At 40.8% G+C, this 22034-nt stretch overlaps 1 protein-coding gene across 1 annotated transcript; it reads left to right on the plus strand.

Annotated features, from left to right (window-relative positions):
- The first annotated feature begins 16116 nt into the window (after positions 1 to 16116).
- lbx1b (ladybird homeobox 1b) lies at positions 16117 to 18393 on the plus strand. Its single transcript, XM_061771954.1, has 2 exons — positions 16117 to 16775; positions 17317 to 18393. Exons 1-2 carry the CDS (start codon positions 16451 to 16453, stop codon positions 17805 to 17807), a joined length of 816 nt encoding a protein of 271 aa, XP_061627938.1. The 5' UTR covers positions 16117 to 16450; the 3' UTR covers positions 17808 to 18393.
- The last annotated feature ends 3641 nt before the right edge of the window (positions 18394 to 22034 follow it).

The raw sequence follows: 22034 nt of genomic DNA on the forward strand, positions 1-22034 counted from the left end.
AGTGTGAGGTTGCATTTGGTTTGCACCTCTCCGAGGCCACGCTCTCTCACAAGTGGGGCCATCTTTGCGCTAGCCATGAAATCCCAGCGCCGTAACCTCTGACCAGCTACTAAGCCCTCTCCCAAACAGGCCTGCATAATAAACATAGAGTATCAGGAAGCACATTGGTGTGGAGTAATGTTCATGAGATTGCACGCCTGCACCGCTTCACATTTCTCAGCATTTCCTCTAAGCTGCTGCAGCGTGTAATTCAATTCAAAACATCGCATGCACAATCATTCCATCGGCGTCCACTAAAAAGTGACAGTGGACCGAAATAGCACATAGAAGTCAATCGCACCGCATTCCAGACTTCTCCATCACTTCCACACGTGAATTTCTTACATTTTCTTTTTATCTGGGGCACCCTGGAGTTTATGAGCGGGATCAACATTTTCGGCCCTTTGGAACGACCTTGTCCCCTGTCACGATTTCAGACTCAGAGGGAGAAGAGATCAGAATGGGCTGCTCTCGCACCTGTTCTACCAGATGTATCCACTTCAAGGCTCCATTATCTATTTTTACATGCAACTTTTGCATCATTGCAATCTTTCTTTAATGCTAGTGCTTCAGAGTGAGCCTGAGAATGTTGTGGTTTTAGCTTTGTTCTGAGAGTTTATTAGTAAAAAAAAACTTCAACAAAACCACTCCATTTTATACTTCCCTTAATTTAATTAATAATACGTAAGTAATAATAGGTTTCTAAAATCAAAGAGTGGTTCATAAGGGGTCTGTGAGTTGAAAGCCAATCACAATTTCAATTGACAAGAAATTCTATAGACGTTAATCTGATATATAGAGCCTCTAAAATATTTCTCATTCATTGTGTCCTGATTATTAAGCTATAAATTGCACCAAACATGACTTTGTGGGGATGAAAAAGAGCAGAGTACTGTAAATAATCACATCTGCCAAACACGTGGGAAAAAGTGTCATGGTCTGATGAAACCAAGGTTGAACATTTTGGCCATAATTCCAAAAGGTATGTTTGGTGCTAGCACAACCCTGCTCATCCCCAAGAGAACACCGTAACAATGTGGAAGCATGGTGCTGGCGGCATCATGCTTTGGGGCTGTTTTTCTTCAGTTGAACTGGGGCCTTAGTCAAGGTGAAGGAAATGATGAACAGTTGGAAATTGCACTCAGTCTTAGCACAAAAGCCTTTAGACTTTCTGCTATGTACAACTCAACTGATTTATCAGAGAGAGAGAGAGAGAGAGAGAGAGAACAGAATGTACCAGAGAGAGAACAGAACATACCAGAGAAGATGCATGTTTTACAGTTACTTGTGACCATAAAATAGGACTAATTTTGCCATATGCACAGCCAAAACAACAACAACAAAATCTGCAACTTACCGCAAAGTGTTTTCTCAAGTTACAAGTGGGCTGAAGTGTCCACGTTAAAGCTGTTGTTTTTCGTAGTCTGTAATGTAAAAACGAGTCGCGCGCAGATGTCACGACTCACTTTGATTGGCCCGCAAAGCCCAATAGAAGACTTTGCGTGCGGACATGTGACTTTCTTGTGTTGTTTGATTGGTGAACTTGAGTCAAACATCACTGTGGTAATCACGGTGTATTGGATCAACGGTGCCCAATGCAGAAGTCGAAAACTGAAGTCTAAAAATAGATCATGCACGCCATTATTGATAAATGAAAGCAGTAAGTGCCATGTAAACTATTGTAACAGAGTAAAAGTACAGTTTCTTCCAAACATAAATACTTGAGTAAAAGTAAACAGTATGCTTCATTAAAACTACTCTGACAAGTGAATTTTTTCCAAAATGTTAATTGAGTAAATGTAACGCTCCCATTTAACATGATTTTAAATGTGATTGGTTAACTCTGAACACAGTCACGTCCTTCTTATAAGAGGGTGTGCACAGTTGTGCAACTACATACATTATTTCAGCTGTTTATTTTTAGTTCCCCTCTCAATTATTAATTTGTATTTCAAAATCCAATTGAGATGTACAAGTTACAGGTCACATTAATAGTGGAAAAGTGTTTAGAAGGGGTGTGTAGAGTTTTTATATCCACTGTACATCACATTCATTACTGGTGAGAGAATGTAAATAATTTTGGATGAGGTGATAAAGACTGCCACTGCCATTGTAATTACCAAACAAATTCAGCTCTAATTACAAATAAACTTTAACAAATGAATTGATGAATTAATCACACCGCTCTCTACAGGGGGCAAAGTGATCCTATAGTCCAAGAAAAGCGGAACCTTTCGGTTCACCAATATAGTGGGTAATTTATTAACTCAGCAAACCGGGATTATGATTTTGACTGACTGATTACTGAAACTATATGCCACACACAGTGACCATTCCAATTATTGTTCTGTTTGAAAGCTCTATGTTTGGCATGACAAAAGCACATGCGCACAAACACACATAAATACTGTGCAGGTGTTTCTGAGCAGAACAACAAGCTGTGTGGTTCCTGGGAGCAGCTGATGAAACAAATCCAACTTTCAAAATTTAGTCAGGGATGAACTCCACATAATAAGATTATCTCAATTCCCTTATCCAAACATCTACAAGTGTTACCGACCTAACCTAAGGCCAACCTTTAGGCTCAGAAAAATCACAACCGAGGATCATTTTCTTTTTTTTTCACTTTCAGGTCACTTAAAATAATCACGGTTTCTACAGGGTGTTTCCAGAGAACTTGTTGCAAAGCATGGCTGGAGGGAAAGCAGATACTCCCTTAATCCAGCTGCTGCCGAAGCATCATTAATTCCCTTGATGAACCTGTAATCTGAGAGTCGGTAACCTGTGAACTCTGTCATCCAGAGCAGACAATTTGCGATGAATCACTCAAAAACAGGCTTATTTCTTACTTGTGATGCACGAGCGGTGAAGTGACTTTTTTTATTTTCTTGAGGTGGGATATGAGCGTAGTGCGGTCACGGCCGTTAGTGGAGGCATTAACCGAGTGCTGGAGTCAGTCCGTTTCCTGCTACGCAGGGTTAAGGTGTCACGACTTCAGCTCTGATTGAGTTACGGTCATGCTGCCTCTCAACACGGCTGCCACTCACATTTGCCAAGGCTGCAAGACCAAATAGTCCTTGATGTGGCAATTACACACACGCACGCACGCACATGCACACACATACACCGCTCAGAGCTTCAAGAAAACCTGAAGTCTTTTAAAGCTGACGTGTTTTTAAATTGTTTCTTCAGGGGTGTTATACGATTGGGATATATTATGAGCGATTGTTAGTGCTTGATATCAAACCACATTACACCACATCCTCTAAATGGAACAATAACCAACTCATAATGAAATTAAAATGTTCACATTCTCTCCACACAGTTATTATTTGAAACTCAAGACAGAAACATTTATGCCACCTACGAGAAACGATATAGAACATTTGGGATGCCTAACACTTTCTTGGAGACAATAATATAAAAGTGTAAACAATTTCAAACTTTTAACTATATTTAAGCAATAGTTCAGATGCTTTTCCTGCTCTTGTGGTGCATGTAACGCTGATCCTAACATTGGAACCACACTAGCACAAAAAACAAGTGTCATTTTAAACAAATATGAGACCTCCAAGAAGGACAAACTGAGTGTGTGTAAGAGTGCACTATGCATATTTATGTTAATCCGTTTGTGTGAAGACACCCATAATTAAATGGAGATTTGCAAAAGGTGAAAATTTGTGATATGGAGAGACCATATAAACAACTTTTTTCCATAAATGTTTTACCCCTCCCATTTAAACCTATTAAAAAGACATTTGAACTTATTAAAACACACTTTTTACAAACATTGTAAATGTTTTTGAACACGAGAAAACATTTGCCAGCACAAAATGTATATAAAATACTGTACATATTGTAATGTCTGTGTACATACATGCCTGTGCTATAGGTTTTTGTTTCTCCCAGTGTGGTTAATCTAGTCCCTGTCAGTTTTTGTCACGTTTTTCTTCTTCCGAGCACTGTATGCCTGCGTGTAACAGAGAAGCTCAAGGTCCCATGTCTGCCACTTCAGCACCCCACTGTGCAAGTCTCTCTACCTGCTCCTTCTTGAGTGCCTGCAAACTCTGCGCCCCTTGTTTCTAGTGTCCTTGTACCTTTATGGCAGCCGTCTGTTAAGGCTGATGCAGCCCCAGTTCCTGCTCCGCGGCAGCTCAAGACCCCTGTACCGACTCCACGCCGACCTTTACCAGCACAATGGCTGCTCATTGCCCCGCAGCTGCTGTGGTGGCTAAAACTGCCGCACTTTTGTCTTGACTCTTGAAAGGATCATAACTTTTGGTCTTAGTTTGGGTTTTTCTGGTTTTGTGTTCCCGTGATCCTGTCTGGTCGTCATCTTTTACCAAGTCTGGTCCCCTTTTATCAACGAATCGGCTTTCTCCATTCGTTCATGTCTAGTCAATGTGTGCCTCATTTCCTTGTCAGTCTATTTGTATTTTGTTCAGGGTTTCTGTTCACTCTTTCACCAATCATTGTCGAATGTCCTGGGCAGTAGGTCCTTTCGTCTATGGTGGCGTGTCTGTCCCTTGTTTTTCCTTTCTATATAGCATCTGGTTTAAGACTCATTTGGTTTATTTGTTCCTGCTTGTATGAAGCATCTGCTTGCCTTTTGCTCTTGGGTCCACCTGCCGTCTTTGCCTCCACTCCACCGCGACCGACCCACCTTGTGACAGAGGTAATACCTTCTAAATTTGTTGGAATACACCTTTATTTCTATTGCCAATGAAAAAGGTTACCTTGAGGGATAGTAATTCACCTTATTTAGGTACACAAGTTTATTCGTATTTGAGTGTGGAAATTATGCAGTGGGTACAAAACTTGGGGTCACTAATGCAAATCAAATACAAATCATTCATTCATTCATTCATCTTCCGTTGCGCTTATCTTCACTAGGGTCGCGGGTGTGCTGGAGCCTATCCCAGCTATCTTCGGGCAAGAGGCGGTATCCACCCTGAACTGGTTGCCAGCCAATGACAGGGCACATATAAACAAACAACCATTCGCACTCACAATTTAGAGTCTTCAATTGACCTACCACACGTGTTTTTGGGATGTGGGAGGAAACCGGAGTACCCGGAGAAAATCCACGCAGGCACGGGGAGAACATGCAAACTCCACACAGGCGGAGCCGGAATTTGAACCCCAGTCCTCAGAACTGTGAGGCAGATGTGCTAACCAGTCGTCCATCGTGCCGCAGGTAAAAATCAGTAAATACTTATACAGAGTACTCAGTATGTGATAGTTTATCCATGCTAACATTTTGTCAGTAGCAAAGATGGAAAATGGCTTAATGCTGGGTGTTACCTCCAACTATGGTGGTAAATTGACTGAGCTAAAAACAGAACACATTGAAATCATATTAGTTGTTTTAATTTTGACTCCTTGTTTATGGCCCTTGAGAAGGCTATTTTGGTAAAGGCCTTAATGCGGCGCACCCGGAGCAATGCATGTATGATCGTGCAACCGCACAGTCAAATGATTGGGCGCTCTTTTGACAATCCACTGAATCTGTATGAGTGTAACCATTGATTGGTGACTTAATTCCCAATTCAAATTATCATCCTGGGTCGATACCCAAGATTGACACGAGCCTTGAGCTTTGGTGCGACTAAATTGTACTTTGCTTCCTATTAGCCAACCTCAACCCTCTCTCTCGCTCTGTAATACACATCACACACACAGACACACACATACACACACACACACATCACACACACACACAAACACTTCCCCCATCTTTCTCCACTGTATACTTCCCTCTCGATGCAGCTCAGGTGCTGATACAAGCAGAAATCTTGCACGCTCCATCGCTCCCAGAACACATACACTCATACACATTGCGCACACGCACACATACACACAGATACACTCCCTCATACACTTTCATTCACTGCACCCCTTTGGAAAAGCCGAGGGGAGGTAGCATAAGTCTCCTTGCTGTTTGCTGTGTTAGCATGGCGGCAATATGAAGCACTGGGAACACAATAGTTTGTTTAGGGGCGATGCAGCTGCAGCATATACAGTATGCGGTGCAGGAGGCAGAAAATAAGAGATTATCACGTTGATGCATGGGCGGCTATAATCTTAAATCACCCAAGGTTGTGCCCCTTCTCTCCCAATGAGGATATAGTGGCCAATAAGTACATTATGTCAGTGCAAAAACAGAGAGAGTTGAAGGCAAAGAAGAACGAGAAGTATTAAACGAGGACGAAAAGGCAAAAAGGGACGAGGAGGAGTGGACTGAGTTTGCTATTGTCTCTGCTTCATCAATATCCTCTTATATAAATGTCAACTGTACAATTTCCCTCATCACTGTTTCACCACCCCACTGGCTTTATCCTCTGGTACAAGGGGAGGGACATCACTCTCTCGCATCTCTTTTTATCGTTTTTCTCCCTCCGCACTCCCTAAATCGCTTTACTCTTTCTCCCCTTTCCACTCATTTCTCTTGCATTCCCTCCTTCCCGCTCTCTGTGAGCTCTTTATCATTCTTTATCTCTCCTTCCCTCTCTCCCTCCTGCCTCTTTGCCTCTCATAGCAATGCGTCACTAGCCTGCCCCCATGAAACAAGTCAATTTTCTGCCAGCTCGGCGGAAGAATAAATCTCCCTGGCTCTGCTCAGAGCGATGGGGATATTTATCTAAGTGGAGTGTGTCCTCCTCGGCTCAACGCCACCGACTTCTCGTCTAAGGCGCTTTTCTAAAGGGGAAGGAGGGAGAAATTACTAAGGAGAGACGGGAAGGGTAAAAAAAGGTACAGGAAAGGAAAGGAAAGGAAAGGAAAGGGGGGAGCAGAAAACAAAAAAATGGGGGACCAAGAAATGAAGGGGAAGAGAAGGAAGAATGGGGAGAATTGGGAGGTGAAAATATGAAAAAGATGGATAGCTCGCGAAGTAAAGGAGGTGCCTGGAACAAAGCCTATAGAGTAGCGCGACAGGAGTGAGGAAGGGGCATTAGTCGAGCCTGCTCGGGCTTAAACGGCAGGAACAGGCAGAGATGTGGATGAATGGCGGCCGTCCTCCTCCAGGCCACGCGCTTCCATTGGAGAGAGGGAGACGCTTGGCTTATTGAGCTCGCTGTGAAAAACGGAGAGGGCTTGGAAAGAGGCGACAAGCGAGGATGAGACCGAAAACGATGACTGACCGATGAAGTTGCTGCTTTTTTTCAATGTTTGACCCAAACAAAAATGACAGTGCATACAGAAGCATTCAAAAACAGATGCAGCGTTCCACTGATTAGTTGGATAATCAGCATGAGGTGAATATATTCGGACTAGAATTGTATCTCTTACATTTTTAATGCAGTTATATTTTGCAGTGTAACAAGTCAGGAGATTTAAAAGGCTTGGGGCAGCAGTAGGGTGTAAATGGGGGTGTCTTTTCGAGCTACCAGCATTAAAGCAAAGTAAATAGCTGTTGTGTCTCATTACCATTCAATTTTAAAGAGGACTGTTAGTATAATAAATGGCTGTGTTATTTTCTATGGACTTTGCCCTACCTCAGTATTAAGAGGAGAAATTTCATTTTTCATGCTAGATAAAGCCCAAGCTAATAGATCCTTTGCAATTAAAATGGTCGATTTTGCTTATGCACAACAGGCGCTGTGTAATACCAAGTTTTGGTCTTAATTACCCTCAATAGCTATGTCATATATTGGGACAAAGGTTCTTTGGAGGAAGAGTATGATATTGTAAGTAACAAGACACTTAAGAAAAATCACACCAGCAAAGCATGTAATGTATGTCAGAGTGTAGTATTTCACTTTTGGTGTTTCCATTTACAAAGTTTTCAAAAATAAAAACACAAAGCTGATATCACGAAAAGCAACTTTACCTTGAATATTTACATGTTGGTTTAATGTCAGTGTAACATTATAATTCTTGTGGATATAAAAAAAAAAAAAGCTACTAGTCTGCACTTCTGAGAAATGTGGAAATGTTTTTCAATTATATTAAGGTTAAAGGTTGAGAACCCGACTCACCCTTCTAGCCTGAGGTTTTCTCTAGTTTATGTTAGCCCTAATTGTCATTACCACGGACACGCTTATGGATGATGCCATCAAATCCTTTTTGAATTGGCTATAACATTAATGTTGATTCTGTTGAGTCAGCCATGCACTTTGCTGAACTGAAGTGCTATTTGAACTAGTATCAGTTCACTATGGAGAATAAAAGCAGTTTATGCATTTACACTCACTGAACACTTCATTAAGAATACCTGCACAATCTGTTCCAATTACAAGAATTGCATCAAACATATTAAACATATAATATCTAATTTTCATGTATTTATTTTAGAATGTTTTATTCTTTTATATGTTTTGATGTTCATTTCCCACCACTACCTCTCAGTATGATGCAGTGCATTTCTACACCACTACAAGCCCAAATTAGTAAACATTCATCCATCCATTTTCGAAACGACTCGTCCTTATGAGGGTCACAGGCAAGTTGACGGACGGCACAGTACAGCCTGAACTGGTCACAGGACACATTCTGTATAAACAACCATTCAAACTCACTTTCGCACCAACGGACAATTTTGAATTTTCAGTTCACATGCGTGTTTTTTTTGGAATGTGTGGGGAAGCCGTAGAAAAGGTGAGAACATGCAAAATGCATGTTGCCTAAGCCAAGATTCAAAACCAGAAACCTCTCAACTGTAAGGAAGACACGTTAACCACTAGCCCGCCATGCTTCCCTTATAAATATTCAATCAAATGATCAATCAAAAAAATCTCTGACAGTGTCAATGAAGACTTTTGTTTCAAACATCATTATCTCTTAAATATTATTTACTTTTTTGAAATAGCTTCTTCCTGTATACTGAATCTCATTAAATCTTGTGTGTGCGTGTGTTTGTGTCTGTGTGTGTGCGTCTGTGTTTGTGTGTGTGTAGTTGTGTGTGTGTGCGTGTGTGTGTTCATATTCCAGTTCGGAAATAATTTAATGTGTGATGATAAACAGTTTGAAGTCAAAATATTGTTGTTCTGCTACAAATGATCAAAAAATATGGGTGGTGACACTACTATAATATAAAGTATGGATATAGTTTTTATTTGGCTTGGTATTTTTATATGGATTTAGTCAAGTAAAATAGTTTACTATCTCATCGATTCATCTTGACAACATTCATATTTGACCTGTTTTATATTTAAGGCTGTAATATTTATGTTGTCGCTAGATTAGCATGATGAATGACAACACTTCATTAGAGACAAATGAAAGCTGTCTTGACACGATTATAGTAAAAACAATAACGGCGCTGTGCGAGCCATGCCATGATTGATAATACTGCAGGGGGGGAGGGGGGGGGGGGTCAATAGTGGTGGGCTTAACCAGGCTTTCCCTGAGGGGGTTTCCTTTGGTATTAGTCAGACAAATCCCTTTGTCAACCTCTCCCCTTGCCATTTTTATTCATAAGCATTTGGCCCTAAGAAAGACATCAAACCTAGAATACAACGAGAGGTCAACATCATCTTTGCGCAATGTTAACCTCTGCATTGATGAAGCTAATTCACATTTCCTCAGTCAAGCCCACAGGGGTTCCACAGAAATGGGGGAGGAGGAACTGAGAGAGGCAGTGCTGTGTGTGTCTATGAATACATTTGTGTGTGTGTGTGTGTGTGTGTGTGTGTGTGTGTGTGTCAGCAACCACTTTGTAGAGTGTCCCTCTTGACCCAGCGCCCTCCACATGGGGTTTGTATTGATAGTGTTCAGTGAAAGGAGGGGAAAGTGAATGTTGTCCAAACTGATTGGAATCACAATGGGGGCATATGGTTGTGTGAGTGTTGCTGTATGGTCATGGCAGCCACCATATTCCTCTGTGCAGGGTTGCCAGGTGCTTTATGAACGGACCCACTGAGAGCCGACAAATCATACACAAATGCGACAGTCTGGCTCGTGGCTCCTCTTCCCATTTGGTGGGCGTCGTCCTCTTGCCACCTCTGATCAAAGTTACGTAACTCACAATCACCAATAGTCAACACGAAGGAAGCCATACAGTGGGATTCATTCATTATTTTCTTTTTTTATTTTAAGAAGTCCCACAGAGAAGCACAGAATACACATATCAGCAGCAGCATCCCGGTCCACACAAAGGCGCTTCTCGTGAATACTCAGCTCCACCCTAATGACTATTCAATACAGTCTTCAGGCTGCAGATGATCGGCCTTTCCGCAACAGCATCTGCTCCGGGCCCAACTCGCCAGACGCCAGGCTTGTAAGAGGCTAATTGAAAGACAGGGGCCACCTCTCGGTGTTTGTTTGTATTTATGTGTGCGTGTGACTGAAAGAAGAGAAACAACGGGAACACAAGTGTCAAAGGGTGGAGAAAATGAGGAACAGCGAGTGATGGGGAGAAGGAGGACCCAAATTCTGGCCCCCACAGAAAGAACAGCTGACCTTTCAGCGTTTGTTCCCATGCGGCCATATTGGAAAAGCCCAAATGGGCTTTGAATGATCTCAAAGCAAACCTACTTCATGTAATTAGAGTGGCCCTTTTTTGGAATTCATGTTTGAATTACAGAAGCTGCAGTTTAGTTCGAAGAGGCACTCGACGTATATATTGTATACCAGGTGAAAAAAAAGAAGCCAAAATTAATACAACAGGTGCTGCAGGTAGGTAACAAAGGCTTACCATGAACAATAATTTACAATGGGTTATATATGTTTTTTTTTTAATCTAGGCACATATACAGAATAGTTACATTTAGAAAATACAGCTCTAATTTTCCTTCCATTATTACGGCAAATTAGTTTTCCTGCTTTTCACCTCAAGGCATTTTTATTCTACTTTGCAAGTCTTTAGTCAGTTCTCTTCTTGCAGTTTTTATTAGCAAAGGCAGGGAATAATCTTTAGCATCCGGGCCATCTCAAATAACACAATCCTGCAGCACTACAGCTTACTGTGCTTTATGGTCAAGTGCAGAAGAGAAAGAAAAAAATATTGAAATGATGCACTGCTCATGCTGCTGCTGCTGCTGCTGCTGCAGGATAGCATTCATTTGTGAGTAGTCAAATGCGGAAAACTAAATAGGAAGAATGCTAGCTGCACTTGCCAGCCAGATTATTAGGTACACTTGAATCTCATTAGATCCAGAGTAACCAAATTACAATAAGGGTATTCATAACGGATTTATTACAAGGCTAATGATGAAATCATAGACTGATTGCAAATCATTGATGAATAATTTTAAGACGTTTGATCCTTTAACAACAATATGTGTTGACTCATTTTGGCAAATTTAAGCGACTGACACACTTTAGAGGTTTTCTTCTCTAATCTTTGTTTTTATCTGTAATCCTACCATCGCTGTGAACTTCTACTATTTCTAACGAGAAAAGGAGAGGCTTACTATAAATGGTTTAATGTTAAATCAGTGTAAATAGTGAGCACTATTTTTAAGGCATAGCAGTCAAGCCAAATGTGCTTAATTAGAATGCAAAATGTCACTCTTGCTGTTCTTAGGTAATAACCATTGATTAATACTTTAAAGAACAGTTAGCTATGGTAACAACCAATGTAAAGTCACATGAATCAGGGTGTCTTTACTTTATTGTAAAGTGGCACCAAAACTTTGCCTTTACAAAGATAGGTTCATGATAATGAATATAATTAAATGAATACTTCTCTGTCAGTGTCTGTGTTGAGCTGCACTGCATCATATTGAAATGTTTGTTTTGCCCTTTGTAAGTAACTACAATGACAGAAATGTTAGAAACATCTCTTGAGGGCAGTTCAGTTCTACATCACTGCAAACTACAGTTACAATAATAAACATAATCGGACAGTTTTCTGTTAAGGTTTGATGCAGGTCTACTACGTCTCATTAGATTGTAATGGTAAACGCAATAAAAGAATCAGTCTGCAGAAATACACTATTGTTATGTATTTAAAATAAGGGCATAAGAATAGAAAATGAGGCTCGACAAGTCAAAACATTCCATATTGATGGCCAGATCAAATCACAGTTTTCTCTGAATTCGGAATGCTTGTTCATGTTCATGCTACACTGACAGCAAGCGTACAGCAGGCCCCAAACCACACCAGTATGGTCGGACATGCTGTTACCGCCTGGCAGGGCTGACAGGGAGAAGTCACCCACCAGTATACAGTATGCTTCGTTCACATTCTGTTGGACGTGTCTAAACATTATTGTTAAATATCTATTGAGTGAAGCAATCTCAGCAAAATCCACAACAGTGACCTTGTCCTCCATCCAGAGAGCCATGAAAAGCTTTCTTTAAAGAGGGAGTAACACTGCATTATGCACTCCCCATGGGACAACGTCTGTGCTTCTTGTATTTCTTGGGAGTCTGTGCACCTGTTTGTGCTTTTCCTCACATTGAGGGAAAATGTCCCGACTTGTAATTTATTGACTGTTGTGTTCAGCTGCATTTTATGTCCCTGTTTAGCCATTCAACCGCCTTTCAGGGCTTTTGAAAGAAATCAGATCAATTTCATTTCAGATTACGATGACTCTGTTTAGTGAAAGAATCTTTAAAAAGTAGACACATGATATATATCATTAGCCTAATAGCATAATTGCCTATAGTCATTTTTAACTTACTGTCACAATATCAATAAAATATACCAATGCAATATGCTTGCTAAAAATGGTTTTTGTCTTTGTTTTATTTCTGTGTCATGGAAATATGCAAAGGTTGAATCGAGGCAACTTTGTCTTTTTTGTTGAATTTGTTGTATTTTTGCTTGTTTCCCAAAAATGTCATCTGTCATATATGTCATCGGCATGCTGTATGCTACCGATATTGTTTATATATAAACAATATAAATATATATAAATGCTACTGAGTAAATGATAATACTACTGGGTATATACATATCTATTTTTATTATTATTATTATATAAATACTAGAAAGGGGTATAGGAGAAAATCTGATATTATTTTTTCCGAAGCCCTTTCGAAAATGTATATCTTAACTTTATTTTATTTTATGTCCATCTTGTCTTTTTTGTTATTGTTTAGATCATTTTCATGCATGTGTACCTAGTATATTTTTAATTAATTCCGAACATGTATTGATATATATATATATATATATATATATATAGCAATAATTTAATCAAAGGATTTTTTTCGATCCATCTCTGACCCCAATTTTCGAACCAATAAATGGTAAGATATCAATATAATGTTTTATTGTCCACTGGAAATACAGGGGTTTTAACCATAAAAAAGGTTCAATGATACGTTTTACAGGTAAATTTATGTTAGTTATTTAAAGACCTTTGCCAGGAGTTAATATGGTATCGACATTTAAAGGAAATGTTGCTGAACACAACCATATAGTCTGTTTGGAGATACTTGTAATAGTTTATTCATGTGCAGTACTGTCAAAAAATTATAGCGTATCCCATGGAGATACGTTTGACATTTGTCATCCAGTGATCATTTTCCCAAATAGTATAGATAACTGCAAGAATACAGTGCTTTATAAGAAAGGAATAAGATACATTTGTTGCTTGTCATTGTTAGATTGGGGGAAACAAAGCCGAAGTGTTGCCACTCTAATCAGGCTTGATAAGAATGTGAAGTGTTAGAGGTGGAAAAAAAGCACCTGCACGTCTAGACACCATTAGAAATACATGAGAAAGTGGGTTGAGGGATTTGAGTAAATTGACCTTGGACAAGGCCGTTGTAAAGGTCACAACAGCATCCAGCTGAGAGGCGCAGTGCTCTTCCATTAGGATTGCATGGACTTGTGAGGTTCCAGCAGCACTGCCACTGTACTGCAAGGCAGGAAAAGGCGGGCCGTCAGGGATTTGTCAGGAGCCTGTTATTACATCTCGAGTCTGCACATAAAATATGGCTGCCTCTCCGCAGAGCCGACTCCCAGATAAATCCACTCTCCTCCAATCAAAGCGGCCCTTGCGAAGAAAGCGCCCACTGGTGCGCCTCAGAGAGTGACCCTCTGGTAATGACGTGTGATTTATACAGTACATGTTTTATACAGAGAGACACAAGCCGCGGTATCACTCTGTCTCTATTTCTTGGTCTCTATATATGGTGTGCTGGGAGTTAAAGGGGCCTTTAGGAGAGCGGAGATTTGACACCCAACTTTGCGGTCTCACAAAATGGCTACAATGTGGCTTGTTCCCCCTGCAGCTGTCAACTAACAGCCGCCTAAGCCTGCAGTGGGTGCTGCGTCTCCTCGCATGAGGTCACTAACATATAGCAGGATGGAGCTTGGAGCTAACAGACTACAGTGTGGACGGCTTAAATCAACACCTGGTTGGGAAGAGGCAAAATGTGCAGACTGCAGAAACACTGGGAAATGCTATGGACATACTAGATGACAAGCATCAGCTTAAATTGAAAACAAGTCTCCGAAAAAGAACCAAAAGAATGTGATTGACACAAAATAGTCAGTGTCAGGAATTGAGAGAGAATGTTGTTGTCTCCTGCATTAATAGTCTAATAGCTATAAAGTCCCTGGATAACGGACAGCTAACAGGCAGCTCGTGGCATTTATATATATATATATATATATATATATACAGTTTTACCTTTTACAACAAACATTTTTTTAGTAGAATCATTCGCTAGGTAATTATGCAATAAATAATGACTCATTTCTTATTTAAAATAATCACAGTTAGATAAGTATGTCGTTGACTAATACAGCATTAAGCTCCCATGTTGTTATCAAATTCTCATTGAATATTATTTATAGGTTTTATAATCGAAATTCTGTGAGACTTGTGCCATGAAAAATTATTTTTACATTTGGTTGGAATAATCGAACAAGGATTTGAAACGCATTCTTATTAAAAAAAAAAATCTGTATTATTTATTATAGCTTATCTCACTATAAACCCCAAACACATTTGTGCATAAACACATTTGTGAAGCGACAGAAAATGCAGTGCCATCTCACCGACATAACACATAAGCAGTTACCTCTGAAATTAAAACACAACCCCCTGCAGCAGCCAATAAAACTGGCAGCATCTATTATCCTCACCCGAGCAGATTATTATTTTTATTTTATTTTTTCGTTTTCTTGTATAGACTTCATTTTAATATTAGCAGTGAAAATAAAGTAAAGAATTCCAAACAAATCCCTGTGTGCAATATTAGAATACAAAAAAATAATAATCTACACCAATCATTTGAATAATAATAATAATTCTATTGGACATAGGATATAATAATGACGAATTGCAAATTGAATATCCCCCATATTTTGTAAATATATACGTATATAAAACACTAGCAATTAAATGGAACGAAACTAAAGCGATGCCGTGCAGTTTGTTTTTATTTTGATGTGAGAAAATGATATTTATGATCCTATGGTAAAATTCCCTTTCGTAAACCTTGGATGTCAACCCTCCGCGGCGCGGGGACATTTGAGAGAAGATGAAGTATTTCTTGCAAGTAATAAAAAAGAAGGTAAAAGGGGGGAAAAAGAAGCCCTTTGCCTGAATTATGAGCGCTCTTTGGTGCTGCTGAGAGGGCCGCATGCTGCTCTCCTCTGGCGCCCCAGAGGAAGCATCATCAGACCTGATATATGGCTCAGCTCCACTTTACCTTTACAAAAGAAAGAATCATCCAGCTTTGGTCGAGGGAGGGAAAAAAAAACAACCACAACATCCTTGTGACTAAGTGCGCCACCTAAAACAAACCTGTGTCCAATCGTCGAGATAATCCAATCTGTCTAGAATACAAAATGAAAGAACAAAGTGACGCCATGTGCAAGGGAACTTTTATGCGTAAAAAGGCTTAAATAGGCTACGGATTGTGATTCATCTCCCTCTCCCTTGTGGCCCCCTCCTTCACCCCCCCCCCCCCCCCCCCCCCCCCCCCCCCGATCCCCTCTCATTGACTCCGCAAAGCTATTCTGGTAAGTCACCACACGACTAAATTAGACCAAAGATGATATGAGTACAACGCATGATAATTCCGCCGGGCTCCTCCTTCTTCCAGCCATGCATCCTAATTAATGGGGACCCCCCCCCCCCCCCCCCATGCCCACCTCCCACCCCCCTCCCCCAGTCGCAAAAACCTCCGCGCTGGACTGCAACATAGTCAAAGAGTGAAAGGGAAGAGGGCGAAAGTGCCACTGGAAATAATTGATTAGCTACCAGTCAATGATAACTTGTTAGTAATCGTCAAGTGTTTGGAGCTCGCCATTTTCAGGGAGGCTTCTTCTTCTTCTTCTTCTTCTTCTTCTTCTTCTTCTTCTTCTCGCTGCAGCGGACTCCAGACCCAGGAGCACTTTGAAGGCATCCCGTTTTGGAATAAGATCGTCCACGATCGTCTTCCTCTGTTATGTGACTTTTCCCCGCACCCGTCTCCCCTGCGTAGCCTCACTCAAGAGTTGATTTCCCCCCCCTCCCCGCCCCCCCACCCCAACCGAGTCCGACTCACCTCACCGCCAGTGATGACATCCAAAGAAGTGGCCAAGTGTGATGCGGGGGAAAACAGGAGGCGAAGCCCGCTGGACCACTTGCCGCCCCCTGCCAACTCCAACAAGCCGCTGACCCCCTTCAGCATCGAGGACATCCTCAACAAGCCGTCCGCCAAGCGAAGTTACACCATTTGTGGCACGGCTCATCTCATTTCGTCCAACGAGAAGCACCGCGCCTCCAGCCTGCCGCTGTCCAGCCGGGCTCTGCTCACCCAAACCTCGCCGCTGTGCGCCCTGGAGGAGCTGGCCAGCAAAACCTTTAAGGGGCTGGAAGTCAGCGTGCTACAGGCGGCAGAAGGTAGGAAATCGCACACGGGGAATCGCGGGGGAAAAAAATCATCGCAAGGATAGCTCAGCTCAAAAATATTCAGAGACCGCTGCAAAAGGATCCATTGATTTTCATTGAGAGCTCTGCAAGCCTATTGGCCCCAAAGTCCATCGTCGTTTTTGAAGTCATCTCATTTTTATTGTGTTTGATTGCTTATTCTTCTTTTTTTCCCCCTTTTTTTGGAGCCTTACTTACACCTTGACGATAGATTGAATATGCACTCACCGGTCTGCGCGCGCCAATGAGGTGTAAGAGAGGAGAAGGGGCTCCGTTTTGATCGGTACTGAAAGAGGTGCAATCCGGCAAAATATTGCGGTTGCTGTTTGCAGCGCACTGCGCCATAGCGGAAGCTGTTGGAATCATTTCGGCTCCATCGTGGAGTCCAAATGTTAGACGTGAGATCCCAGTACGGCGAACTGCAGCCACAATTAGCGCCAATCAAATTAGCGCCATCTATTTTCCGAATATGGCGTTGAATGTTTTGTTTTTGTTTTCTTAACATCTTCTCCAGGCCGGGACGGCATGACCCTATTCGGCCAGAGAACCACCCCGAAGAAGCGCCGGAAGTCCCGCACGGCCTTCACCAACCATCAAATCTACGAGCTGGAGAAGCGCTTCCTGTACCAGAAGTACTTGTCCCCGGCCGACCGGGACCAGATCGCCCAGCAGCTCGGCCTGACCAACGCGCAGGTCATCACGTGGTTTCAGAACCGCAGGGCCAAGCTAAAGCGGGACCTGGAGGAGATGAAGGCGGACGTGGAGTCGGCCAAGGCCATCGGCCAGGTGCCCTTGGACAAGCTGGCCAAACTGGCCGACCTGGAGAAATGCGCCAACGGCACGCTGGGCCACCCGCGAGTCGAGTCCCCGGCGCGGGGAGGCCAGCAGCGGGAGCTCGACGTGGGCCAGAAACTGAGGCGCTCCCCGCTGTCGCCCTTCTCAGACCACACGACGAGCAAAGAGTGCTCGGAGGACGAGGACGTGGAGATTGACGTGGACGACTGATGCGTGCAAGCGGGCGACCACAGCAAAAAAAAAAAAAAAAAGACCACGGGCGCGAACACCGTCCACCACTTACTTGTAGAACTTACTGCTTATATTGCGTACCACTTTTCAGAACATGTACCAAAATGTAATTATACTTTTATATGGGCACACGTAAGCATGGATACACGACAAGAAGAAATATGCAGTGGTAATTCACGATATGAACCAACAGTCTTTGCAATCACAGCAATATGGTCAACAATGACACGTCTAACTTATTATTATTAGTAGTATTATTATTATTCAAACACACACACATGCACCTGTCCGTTCCATTACTTTTCAAAGGGCCTCGCCCAATTATGTTTTGCATGCAAATGCATGATTTGATTTGTGATTACTATTCTATTTATTTATTATTATTTTATTTTATTTTTTTAATGTTTTTTGTTGTTGTTGTTTTTGTTCGGGTTTCGCGAGCTAGTGCAGGCTCCCCTCCTCTTTTCACCTTGTGCCGCAGTGCATGAAGATTGGGACTTTTTTTTTCTTCCTCTCTCGATACGATGATGCATTTCATTGAATGGCGAGAAAATGACTTTGTTATTGCGGTGATTTTAAGGATATATATATATATATATATATATATATATATATATATATATATATATATATATATATACATTGTTTTTTTAATTATTATTTTTGGATGAATTTGTTGGGATACCGTTTGTTATGTGTGAAACACCTGTAAGTGCCTTTCTAAAAATCAGGATTTGAGAACCAATTAATGCACAGACTGCAATGTATATAGGCAACAATGGGAATAAAAATGGCTCTTTTTTTTCCTGAATATTTCCTTTACGTTGTAATTCTTAACTAAACAGTCGAATGCAGACTAATAAAAACAGTAGGTATATAAAGCCATCAAAGGCGTCTGTTTAAACGGATAATGCGGCACTATTTAATCCCTTTGTGCCTTTTCTACCAGGATGCTCTAAACATATTGTGGCCCGGAATCTCCCATCTCCTTTCACGTCTTAAATGCGTATCGTGGCTTCTTGACCCGCAGACGTGTTTCTCCATTCGGGCCAAAAATTTATGTGAGAAACACAAATCTGGGCCCGGCAAATAAAGACCGAGATGCCACGAAAACACAAAGTTTTGGCCCAGTTTCTGCAGGCCTTTAAGGGGCTTTTTTTGTTCTACGGGTCCGAGCTGTAATTTTGAGCGTAAAGCATGAAAAGTGGGGACAAATGAGCAGCGTTCCCCGATGGGACGAGCACAAAGGCGCAGGGCCGCCCCCCCGCTGCCTGCAATACTGAGACAAGTGTGTCCCACCGCACAAAAAAGGACGCAAACGTTTGGAGGCCATATGGTTTTTGAAATTTCCTCACAATTTCAGACAATTTGATGGATTGACTTAGCCCTCCTTTTAAACAGTTGAAGTGAGTGCGAACAAAGGCCATAATGCCTACATAGACTCTCCCTTCATGAGGGCATCTGCGGCTATTAATGTCTGGCCTTTTTATTTGCCTGCCGTTTTGAACAAGTCAATGAATTACAATGAAAGTGGCCCTTTTTTGTGCGCCGCTTTTGCTGTTTGACTTCTGTCCAAGATGGGTTTCAAAACAAGAAATGGATTTCTTTTTTTTGGGGGGGGGAAAGTGTTTTTAATGTTAAGTAGGCAGCCCATAAAGAGTTGAGACTGCGGCATTGATGCCAAACTCTGGTTAGGGAGCCTTTTGTTTGTTTTCTTCCTTTTGCTTCTTTATTCCTTTTGTCTGTAAGGGGTTTAATGAAGCTGAAAACATGCATGTGAGAAAGAGAGAGTGTCACGAACAGCAACTCAAAAGGCTGCCTCCCGTTTAACCTCCTTTGTTCAAAGAAATGATAAGTAGGCCTGTCCCTTTGTGCAGCCTGGCTTTTATAGTGTTTCCCTTTTTCCCCGACTTGAAACTTCAATCGGTGTACAGGACTGCATGGCTCCATACTGCAACTTGAAGTCCTAATTGAAAGCCAATTAATCCGTGGCGCACCTGCAAAAGCGATACCTTCGAAAGAGTTCCTGTCGCAGTATGTTCTTCTCATGCCGCTCAATAATTGAATTTAAGGAATATTTAGGAAGCAACTCTACACTAAAACTATAAGATGAACATTGGTAAAAGAAGATGGTCTATAGGTGATATAGTGGACAATGAGTTGTTTATACCCCGGGACTATAGTATATATTATATTCATTTTACGTGTGTGTCCCATCCTGAATCAATCCTATATATATATATATATATATATATATATATATATATATATATATATATATATATATATACATATATATATATATATATATATATATGAAAGGAGAGAGTGTTAAGGCAGCCCAAGTTTATAGATTTCACTTGTTTATTTTATGAGGGCTTGTCAGGAAGCCCCATGATAAGTAATATTACAGTCTGTGGGACCACTTCATGGTAATTAATCTGGAGGTCTTAAGTGTATTTCAGTATTTCACTTCAAGATGGGGGGGGGGGGGGGAAATCACTACTTCAATCGTCCGGAAAATTGAAGTTTGATGCATGAGTCCCTGCTGAAACAATAGTACAGTCCTCCCCTTGGCCTCCCTCTCCTTTTTTCTCTCTCTCCCACTCTCTCTCTTTTATTTGATTCTTTGCACCTTGTGGAAAACAGTCCCAGGTGCAATGCTAAATTAATTTTTGAGCCACTGACGGCCGAGTGACAGTCTTGCAGTAAAGCCACGGAATGAAAAAAACTCTTGTTTAAAATTGTTATTCATGAAATTATTAACCAAAATGAAGGCCTTCAATGTTTCTAAAAAAATATGAAGGGTATTTGAATATTAGGAGCAATAGTCATTATTATAATCATCACAATCATTTCCCTCACAATTAATTAATAGTATTGTTATTGTTGTGTATAAAATAGACATGTAAACGACTTTATATTTGCCCGGAGTTACATCACTCTATATTTCTAAATGGAGTGGGATTGTAGAGTTTTAATCATAGCCTTCCTGCAGAGCCAGTTAATACTTCAAACTTCAATTTTACGGGCGATTGAGCTAAGCATGTTTCTGACAGAATTGATGTATGTATTAATTTCCTTTAACTGTTGATTAATTAGGCTGCGCTGAAGGCTCATACGGAACGGTTTGTTGGCAAATTTGCATATTAATCAAATTCTAGTTGATCATTCAAATAATATATGGTTGGGTTTTTAAGGACGCTTGAAAACATTGCAGGAATACCCTACGTTCCCTCAAACTGCAGGTGTGAAACACTCTATTTACACCTATCCGGGTTGGAATAAACGCCCATCCAGATAAACATGATTTATAATGGCAACAAAATAAGCAGAATATCTAAACATTCCTGTTATAAAGAGCTGCAGTCTATTGGGGTATTAATCCTAACCAGACCTTTGAATTAACACATCTGTTTAAAAACAACAAAAAAGTAATACACAGTAGCATTGAATACAAATTTGCTGCTGTCGTTCTAATTAAAAAAACAAAAAACAATCGAATAAAAATCAAAGTGAAAAAAAAATCGAATGAAAAACTTGTTGTACTATTTTAGAAGTGCCACAGTTTTAGTGAAAGCAGCAGTATTTGTGCATGCAGAATTTTGACGGTGATAAATACCACACAGAGTGTAACGATAATTGATTCCCCCCCCCCCCCCCCCCTTTTACTGTATTTATCCAGGTAAGGCAATGGGGACCAGATTCTCGTTTGCAATGGCGATCAGGCAACAGATATCAGAGTAAAACAAAGCAAAAGAAAATAAATACATTCTGTACAAACTATACAATGACATCGGAACATTATGTTTTAAAGATGATTTATGCATTTATCATGATTAAGGGACAGAAGCCCCCTAGTTAAAATCAGCATACAATTAATCAGAACCATGTACATTTAAAAAATATATATATTCTATTTATTAATTATTTTCAAAAATAAGTTAAATGTCATAACTATTGGCTGAGGAGTGTATTTCTTCATATTAAAGATGTTTGGAACACTCTATAACTAAGTTTAACTGAAATATTTTGCTTCTTGTAGTAATTAACCAGAAAGCACGTTCACCTAAGATATTTTTAAATCACAAAACATTTATGATTCATGAACTAAAGTTTGTTTTCAACGAACATCTAATATTCAGAGAGATTCAAGAGGGAGTCAAACAGGAGATTCATGTGCTGGTGAGGAAACGAGTAAACAGA

Source organism: Phyllopteryx taeniolatus, chromosome 4 (assembly GCF_024500385.1).
Source record: "Phyllopteryx taeniolatus isolate TA_2022b chromosome 4, UOR_Ptae_1.2, whole genome shotgun sequence".
Lineage (NCBI taxonomy): Eukaryota > Metazoa > Chordata > Actinopteri > Syngnathiformes > Syngnathidae > Phyllopteryx > Phyllopteryx taeniolatus.